This window comes from Podarcis vaucheri, assembly GCF_965113315.1.
Source record: "Podarcis vaucheri genome assembly, chromosome: 11".
In the NCBI taxonomy this organism is placed as follows: Eukaryota; Metazoa; Chordata; class Lepidosauria; order Squamata; family Lacertidae; genus Podarcis; species Podarcis vaucheri.
This window is the reverse complement of record NC_138749.1, coordinates 31,320,169-31,329,456: the sequence shown is the minus strand read 5'-3', so window position 1 is coordinate 31,329,456 and position 9,288 is coordinate 31,320,169. Positions and strand designations below refer to the sequence as shown.

The following is a 9,288-nucleotide window of genomic DNA, read 5'->3' as shown; positions in this document are numbered from 1 at the left end:
GGCCAAAGTATTGGAGCCTCAGCTTCAGGATGTGTCCTTCCAGTGAGCACTCAGGGCTGATTTCCTTCAGAATGGATGCGTTTGATCTTCTTGCAGTCCATGGGACTCTCAAGAGTCTCCTCCAGCACCATAATTCAAAAGCATCAATTCTTCAGCGATCAGCCTTCTTGATGGTCCAGCTCTCACTTCCATACATCACTACTGGGAAAACCATAGCTTTAACTATACGGATAACTATAGATAACATGAGGACCCCCCCCCATGCTCTCTGCCGCCCCCTAGAGCTTCGTCGGAGGGGGTGAGTCTAGATTAGCAGGCCTTCCAGCGACAAGTGCGGGTTGAAGGGGCGGCCTCTTCTGCCTCCCGCGGCCTCCTCTCCTCTCCCTCCGCGCTCGGCTGGGCGGTCCGAGGGGAAGCTCTCCTCTCTCTCGGCGAGGGCGGGGGGAAGAAGCCAGCAGCCCGGCGCGGGAGCGGCGGCTCTAGGACCCAGGGGGATGCGGCGCGGCCGGGTTCTCCGAGCCAGATTGCCAATTCTCCTCCGTGACTCAGTCGGCTCTGCGCAGCGCACAGTAGGCGGCGGCAGCGGCGGCCGGGGCTGAGCGCAAGCGAGCAGCAGGTCCGTGGGGCTCGGGGGGGGGGGGAGTCGGCCGTGTGGGGAGGGGGAGGGAACTAGGCCGGGCCCACCCGCCCGGAGCGCCGCCGCTTCCTCCGCCGCGCTGCCCTCCCCGCTCGGGCCTAGCGTCGCCTCCTCCTCCGCCGCCGCCGCCGCTAACGGCGGCCGCCGCCTGTTGTCTTTGCAGAGCGCCAAGATGGAGTACGAGTGGAAACCCGACGAGCAGGGGCTCCAGCAGATCCTGCAGCTGCTCAAGGAGTCGCAGTCCCCGGACACCACCACGCAGAGAGCCGTGCAACAAGTATCCTCCTCCCGAAGGGGTGGCGGCGCCGGGAGGGAAGGAGGGAGCGCCAGGCCGGGCCCAACGCCTGGGCCCCCCGCCGCCGGAAGGGCAGAGGAGCCGCACAGGAGGGCGAGATTCCTCCGGGCGGAGGAGGAGGAGGAGGCCGCTTCCCTTCGGGGTCGCCGGCTGGCGGAGGCCGGGGGCGTTGTAGGCCCGGCTGTGGCGCGGGCTTTGAACCGCCAGGAACGGAGGCGGCGACCCTGCTCTGGCCCCGCGAGGCTTCGCGGCCTCGCACCTGTTGCCAGCCTGGCGCCGAGCCCCGTTTGGCTTTTTAAAGGCTCGGCAGCTCCGGTGTCGGGATCTCCCCTCCCCTCATCTCCGGGCCTGGGCAGGAGGACCTTTTCGGCCATGAATTCTTCCCCCAGCTCAAGCCCCCCGCCGGTGGTTCCTCTGGATAACCTGGCCGGCTTTGGACGAGACACGTGTGGAAGTGGTCCTTTGTACCCCCGGGGCACGGAGTCGTGTCGGGCCACCCCGGCGCACGTGTGAATGATAGCGCCCGGTGAGGCAGCTGGCTTTATTGGCATTTCGCTTAACAGGTAGAAAGAACGGCAGGTCGCTATTGCAGACGGAGAGGGTAAGGGTCACCTTCAGAAGTGGGGAAATAGGCTGCAAACCGTTAGTTCCCCGTTTTCCTTTTGTTGCATTGTGAAGACCCATTGTCTGTTGTGGACTCGGTAGATAGCTGATGTTTGCTTGCTGTTGAATGTCGGTGTATAGGAGACACTCATAGTTCTGCTAAAGGCTGGATGAAATCAAAGGTTTCTGGGTTGGTTCTCTCCCCCTCCTAAAGCATGTAGTTCTTACATGTGCATTGGTATGGTTAAGACAAAGCTTGCGGATGTATGTTTATAGCATTAGGGTCCAAAGTTACTGTGTTTGTTTTCCCTTGGACTAGAGATCTGGGTATGATTCAGAAGGCTGAACCTAAGTAAAAAAAGCATGCAGCTAATCAAACATAAAATGTACGACAAGGCACAGTGCTACTAAAATGAAATGATTGCATAACTGGTGGTTGATAGGTATGGTTTGTTCAGATTTTCAGTTTACAAATGTGTGTTTTATCCCCATTAAATTCAGATTTCCAGAGTACTTTACAATGAAATATCACTGAGCATGGTGTAGTAAATGGATGGGAGAAATGTAAAAAAAAAATCTCATTTTTTACAAAAAGTGGTCATGATGGGTGACTTTCGCCCACAACTCTACAATTTTATGAGCCTATGCTGGGTCACACTAGATTGCCTTATTTCATTTTCCCATCTGCACTCCCTCGGGGTAGGCTATTGTCAGGGACAACAAACTATTTTGGAACCTAATTGCAGAAAAGTGTCACAACAATCCATGGGCGCAGCAAAGGTGGTAGATTTCCCTAGAAAATAATAGAATTGTAGAGCAGGAAGGGACTTGAGGATTATCTAGTCCACCCCTTGCAATGTAGGAATCCTGTCCACAACCATCCCTGGGTGGGCTCGAACCACCAGCTTTCTGGTTAACCGCCAGACGCACTGACCCATTGTGCCACTGACCTGCTTTTTGGCTGACCAAATGGGACGAAATTACTACTTTTCTGACATGAATGTCACGACCTGCATCTTGCAAAAGGATCAGTGAGAAACTTGATCCTTACTTGACAACTGTCTAGGTTTCTCTGCTGAAGTTCTTACACTTTAAGAACCATTGACAAAGCAGTGGGAACATAAGGAATTTTCTACTTTAGTGGAGTCCTTGTAGCACCTTAACCATTATTTGTAAGGAACCTTAATTACAAATTCCAAAAATAATATGCTTTTATATAGATAGTAGGAAGATACAAGCAGATATTATTTTCAAAGCATTGCTCAATGGCTGGAATATTTGATATGTCCCTCCTACCTCTTTGAGTGTAGGAAGGGCTTAGCTAACAGCCCATATTCAGAAGTAATGTACACTCTTATTATTATTATTCATTAAATTTGCATATTGCCCTATACCCGCAGGTATCAGGGCAGTTCACAGTCTTTCTCCTATTGTTTTGTGCCCACTCTGATTGCTGGGTTGGTTTGTTTGGTTAGAAGTATTATATCACAGCTGCTGATAGATGGTGAAGCTGCACCTTTTTAAAACATACGTTCTTGAAATAGGTATGTGTTTGACCACTTTCTCCCATCTTGATTTTGATACATCAACATGCAGTATGCTCAGTTGATGTTTTATAATAGGGAAGAGTAATTGGGTACATTGCATTGCCTAGGATGCCAGACTAATTTTGCTAAAATAGATTCATTGGCTTTCTTCAACATCTCTGAAAGTGACAAGAACACTGGAAAATAACTTGGGAGCAATCAAACTCAATAGAAGAGAACAGAAAACACTCCTGTAGCGACACCACACTGTTTTCTATGGCTTGCACATATTTCTGACATTGTTAGTAAGATGAACTATAACAACCATATGTCTACATATGTGTACATACGAATATTTATTTAAAATACTTACAATGCTATTGTATACATGCCTTCAAAGGAGTTAAATTTAATTCAATGGGGTCTGCTCCCATGGATGGGCTTACAAGATTGTATCTTTACTGTCTGCAACAGCATTTTACTAGAATACTTTATCAAAGTTTTATTTATTTCTAAAATGTCTGAATTCTTCACATTGTTTCAGATTTAGATTGCAGTCCTAGACACGGGTACAAATCTTTCAAAGCTAGCGTGACTCTGAGAGTGTGAGTAGCTTTCATTGCAGCCTAAGGCTGCAATCCTATCACTCTCAAGAAGGTTCCCTTGGACCCAGTGGGACTTGTTTTTGAATAGGTGTTCATGGGATTAACCTATAGGATGTATAAGCATGCATAGTGTAAACAGGTATGCTCACTTAATCTTGAAATGAGTCTCTATGCATCAGTTGATTCTCGCAGTAGTCAGTCTGCGAGTAACTTAACTTTAAATGACAGCAAAAATCTAGGTGAATTGCGAAGGTTAGCACTGGGTTTCTGCCAATGTGGTACTCACCAGATGTTACGGACTATAATTCACATCACCCCTGACCATTGCCGTGGCTTGGGGCTGATGGCAGTTGTGTTTCATTGCTTGAGTCTCATGGGTTGAGCCCAGCAGAGACACTAATTTGCATCCATTTGCTTTGGATTTGACAAGGCCTAAGGCAAGTGATGGGGAAGAATGGTTTCTGTACAGTGGTGCCCCGCAAGACGAATGCCTCGCAAGACGAAAAACCCGCTAAACGAAAGGGTTTTCCGTTTTTCGATGCGCTTCGCAAGACGAATTTCCCTATGGGCTTGCTTCGCAAGACGAAAACATATTGCGAGTCTTGCGATTTTTTTCGCTCCCCCCCTTTTCTAAGCCGCTAATAGCCTTTAAGCCGCTAAGCCTTTAATAGCCGCTAAACCGCTAATAGCGCTAAGCCGCTAATAGGGTTGCTTTGCAAGATGAAAAAACCGCTAGACGAAGAGACTCGCGGAACGGATTATTTTCGTCTTGCGAGGCACCACTGTATATGCTAACCCCTACTAAGCAGGGAAGAGGAATGATCTGCATTGCATTTGCATCCAACAGAGAGCTAGGAAACAGTGTTGTATGGGAGGCTCTTAACAGCAGAAGGGAGACATGGCTATACATGCCTTCCACATGGTACTGCGTTAAATTTCTAGTTTTTTTCTATTGTGGTTGTTGGTGGCAAATGTTCCTTGTTATTGACAGCCAGTTGAATGGCAAATAACAAGACCTCCAGATTTGTACTGAAGTACCTTGCTGTGTTTGCGGTCCTGATTACACTTTGTCAGTTGTTAGAAACTTTATACTTCCAGTTTTGATCTTTTAAAAAACAAACAAAAAACAAAACAGTTTCAGCTGCGTGTTTAATTGTATTGAGAACTTGCAAACAATGCACAAGAAATGGTCTTTAACAGAATGCTCTACTGTAGAAACTGGAACAGCTCAATCAGTATCCAGACTTCAACAACTACCTGATATTTGTTCTTACGAAGCTAAAATCTGAAGGTGAGTCACTATCTCTATACCATTTTTAATAAGCACTCACAAAACTAGGAAAAAATACCCAGGCACTTTTCATGTTTGGGGACTTTTTACTTGCAATTTTGTAGATTACAATCATCCTGTGTTTGCTGTGTGTGATGAAAGGCACCGTAGGAATTCAGTGCATACATAAATACAGTCTGTAGACTTGATTATAATCAAATGTTCCTTACGCTGTGGTCCCAAGATCAGTTGTTTTGAAATAAATGGAATTTGCTTTCAAGCACATCTGTTTAAGTTAGGGTTGTGAGTAACAGGTATTGGTGGAGCTTCCAAGATTCTTACTAAAAAACCCAGATGTGTTCATGTCAATGAAACTAGTAATAGTGTTACATGGCTGCAATATCTTACAGAAAAGCAAAAGTTGTTCTAGGGCAAGGGTCGTCCCACCACAACATTTATAAAATGATGGTGATGTTAAATAGTACAGATATTTTAACTGTGGAGGGGAGAAGCAGAGAACCTCTGCTTAAAGGAGTGCACAAAATTATGCACTTTTGCTAGTCTTCATTTATTTTGAGCTACTGTTGTTCCTGTGTGCAAGTCAGTTCTGCCAATTGTTTAGATATTTTATGCCCCCTTTAGTAATCTAGCTCCCTATGCATTAGCAGTGGCTCTGTAACAATGCATCCATCTTTAAAAAATAAAACATTCTTTTCTAATCCTGCTTTTGATGCAAGGCTCCCTGCTAACGTCTTCTAAAGGCCAGTGTTTGGATCCATAACCATGTATTTCCTGCTAAATTATTCAAGCCCCAGATTCTTACTAAATTTGGCATTTGGATAATAAAAAAAGCACTGGTTTGTGTGACGGTAGGATTTGGTCTTTATGCAGGGAATGTACCTCTAGTTTGGGTTTTGTGCTTGGCTATTTTATTTCCTGTAACAGTGGAATCCTACTCATGGCCTGCTTAGAACTAAAGACACGTTAAGTTCTATTGAATTTATTCTCAGGTAAGTGTATGCAGGACTGCAGCCTTAGTCTGGGTGTTCAAATCATGGAATGTTTTCCAACAGAAGTCTATATTTTTAACACACTTGAAATTCTGTTTAGCTAAATAAGCAACAGGGTTCATTCTTAGAATGTCGGTATCTAGCCTGGCTCACCAAATTATCCAGGAGGGGACAAAGAAGCAATGAAGACATCCTATGTCAAAACTTTCTAAAATGTGGTTAAGACAGATTCTTCTTTGGCATTTGTTTGTGAGTATTTGACCAAAAGATAAAAATGAAAGCTTTTTAGTAAAAATATACTAATAGGGTCTAAATTGTATTATACTTTCTATTCCTTGATTGTACATTCATGTGAAACTATTTTTAAGCAAATGTTTTCTTTTCAGATGGGTTTTAGTGTATTAAAAACCCTCATCTGCCTTGTACTTTTTTATTTATTGGAGGTGAAAATATGGCATTACCATACAATAGTTAAGAAGGAGACTTATTCACATGACAAGACTTTTTAGGATTTCTTTTTCCTTAAATTTTGAGGCAGGCCATGGGAAGGTCCCCATGTACAGTATTCTGGGCAGATGGCTTCCCACAACAAAGCACAGGATAAATAAACTCTGGACAAAGCGAGGTGTTGTTCTCAAGATATTACTCTAGTACCATAGGCCTTAATCCTTAGTGACAGCCATGGAGTATAAAACAATTTAAATTTTATACCTGATATTGTGAGCCCTGCTACAAGATGGCTGGTGTGTCCTGTTTCTAGGTAAAGGAGTGCTTGACTCATACTGTACAATCAAGTTCTTGGGGGTTTTTAACAGCTAAGTTTAATGTGTTCCTGATAAATTTTTGCCATATGAAATATTAGCAGTGTTTAAAGCTTCCGTAGAGTATGTATTATTTTACTAAAATATTTAAATTCCTCTTTAAAACTCTTCATTTCAGATGAACCTACACGGTCGTTGAGTGGTCTCATCTTGAAGAATAATGTGAAAGCTCACTTTCACAATTTTCCTAATGGAGTAACTGATTTCATTAAAAGCGAGTGCTTAAACAATATTGGAGACTCCTCCCCATTAATCAGAGCCACTGTAGGTGAGTTGCAGGTATTTAAAAGTATTTGTAGGCCAGTTCTTGGTGGCAACTGTTTGCATGCTATGCTAAATGACCTGAAAGCTTCTGGGAGAGCTGTTTTAGGGCGTTTCTTAAAATGTGTTTGTTTGTTTGTTTGTTTAATAATTGGGAGGTCCAAATATGCTAGTGTACCAATCCAATCTGATTGGATAGGATAGTGTACTGTGCTTCAATATTTTAATTAATATTGGAATATTGTGGTCTATATTACCCGTAGTGAGACATTTTGACATAAATCAGTTTAATATATCATTGGTTTCCAAGTCCTTTGTTCTTATCTTCACAGAAAACAACATTTTTTTTCTTCAGATGTTTTTGTTTTGACCATTTACTATGCTTCTGGTCAAGATGTGTGTTAAAGTAATGTTTCATCTTTGTGACTAAAAATTGAAATGGGTTTTAAACTTCATCTGACTGTGAACTGCCCTGAGATCTTCGGATGAAGGGCAGTATACAAGTTAAATAAATAAGACTTTACTATATATACATTTTGGTTGTAGTGACAATCAGCAGTGTGTTATATGTTAGTGCAGGAAATAAGAAAGAAGTTGCTGTCTACAAGTCTTTGCAATGAAAAGTCACACACAAAGTAAAGGTAGCTGTGTTGGCTCATAAAAAAAATAGGGCAATACCTTATCTTGGGCTAACCAAAATAATCACAAAATGGTGGGCAAGGTTCTGAAGAACTCCTCATCAGATTAGCAGGAGGAAGGGGTCCACATCTGGTAAGACTCTTCAGACAGAATGTGGGAGGAGGTAGCAGAGATCCAAATGAAACTCTTAGGTGCTGTGCAGTTATCAGGTTGCACAAAGACCTACTGGGAAGAGGAGAAACAGTGGCTGATTCCCCATTTCTGGAAACACACAAACTCACTGCTACCCAGAAGATAGTCATTGGAGTGTGGAGTATAGTGACATTGTTTTGACATGTGGAAAGGAGGATGGATTAAAGCTTTCTCCTTGCACTTCAAGGAAGCAATTACTTTAAAATCGATTACATTCTGTGAATATATGGTTGGCTAACTTCTGAAACATTTAAATGGCTTTTTGCTGGATGCAGCTGAATTCTCCACAGTTCAGTCTCCTCCACACCTCCAATCCATGTTGATAAATAACAATTTCCATGCTTTTGAAATGTAACATTTTAAGGAAAATGTGTAGAGTATGATTATCAAGGTGGGATTTTTACTTACAGAATGCAAATACAGGTCATATTTTCTTCTGTGAAGTAGGAGAGGAGCACGTTTCCTTTGGCACAACCACATTTTGCAAGTGGAAGTGTTTTCTTAGCTGATTCTATAAACTACAATATTTAAAGAAGGATTATATGAATCAGTGTTCCGCAAATGGTTTAAGAGAAGCTATTTATATTAGTAGGTCTATCCTCTTGACCACTACTTGTGATGTAGCCATTCAGTACATTGCATATCTTGGAGCTGGATCACAAGGATTTTAATCAGAAGTAAGTTCCCTGCTCCCTTGTAAATCTGCACAGGGTTTCAACATTAGGTTTGAGCCACAACATTGGAAGTTGTTGTTTTGAAGTCTTTACCGCTAGAAAAGTTTAGTGTAATCTGTTTTGCTTGTACTAGTTATTTACTGATAGTTCTCTTATTTCCCTCTGCCACTCATTAGAATGTGAATATTTTTATAGCTTTGTGGTGTAGCTAAATGACTTCAGTCTGAAATGCTTGGCTTGTTTCTGTGCTTTGAAGGTATTTCGGAGATCTTTCAGAGCTGACTGGTAATTGTTCCAAAGAGGAATGACTTCGCAACTCTGCCTAAGGGGGATAGTAGTTCCATAATCTGAACCTAATAAATGGTTTGTTATAAGGCAAATCTAGCGATCAGTTTGAGTGTGGTCAGTGTTAAGATTGGTGTTAATTTTGTAGAGCAAAATTATTGATCTTTCTGCACTAGTATAACTTGGTACTCACATGTTTACTTTAGGTGAACAAGTGTGGTCCCCAAGTGTTCCCAATGCTGCCATAAATGGCTGCCTGCAGCTAGAGTTGTAGAAGCATTACTGCCCTGTAAATACGCAGTTGAAAAGCTGCATATGTAGCTATACCACTGCCTTTCTAGATTCCCTCAACCCCTGTAGTAATGGCCAGCAATCTATCTGCCTTGTGTTAAACAGTGTTGCTTGGAATGTTGATTTCATCACTTAATATTTCTGTAGCTTTAGAAAAACGATAGATTTGAGAGCAAAGG

At 43.0% G+C, this 9,288-nt stretch overlaps 1 protein-coding gene across 2 annotated transcripts in view; it reads left to right on the top strand.

The window, feature by feature from the left end:
- The first annotated feature begins 257 nt into the window (after positions 1-257).
- The window catches only part of TNPO1 (transportin 1), a 32,133-nt gene continuing 23,102 nt past the window's right edge, over positions 258-9,288 (top strand). The window contains exons 1-4 of one of the 2 annotated variants that reach the window (XR_014212093.1): positions 258-616; positions 801-914; positions 4,882-4,957; positions 6,886-7,035. Coding sequence is in view for 1 of the 2 variants with exons in the window: in XM_082191793.1 (XP_082047919.1) it covers positions 810-914; positions 4,882-4,957; positions 6,886-7,035 (331 nt within the window). In the remaining variant the exon portion in view is untranslated. The remainder of the gene's footprint in view (positions 617-800; positions 915-4,881; positions 4,958-6,885; positions 7,036-9,288) is intronic. The other variant, XM_082191793.1, reaches the window with a different exon arrangement.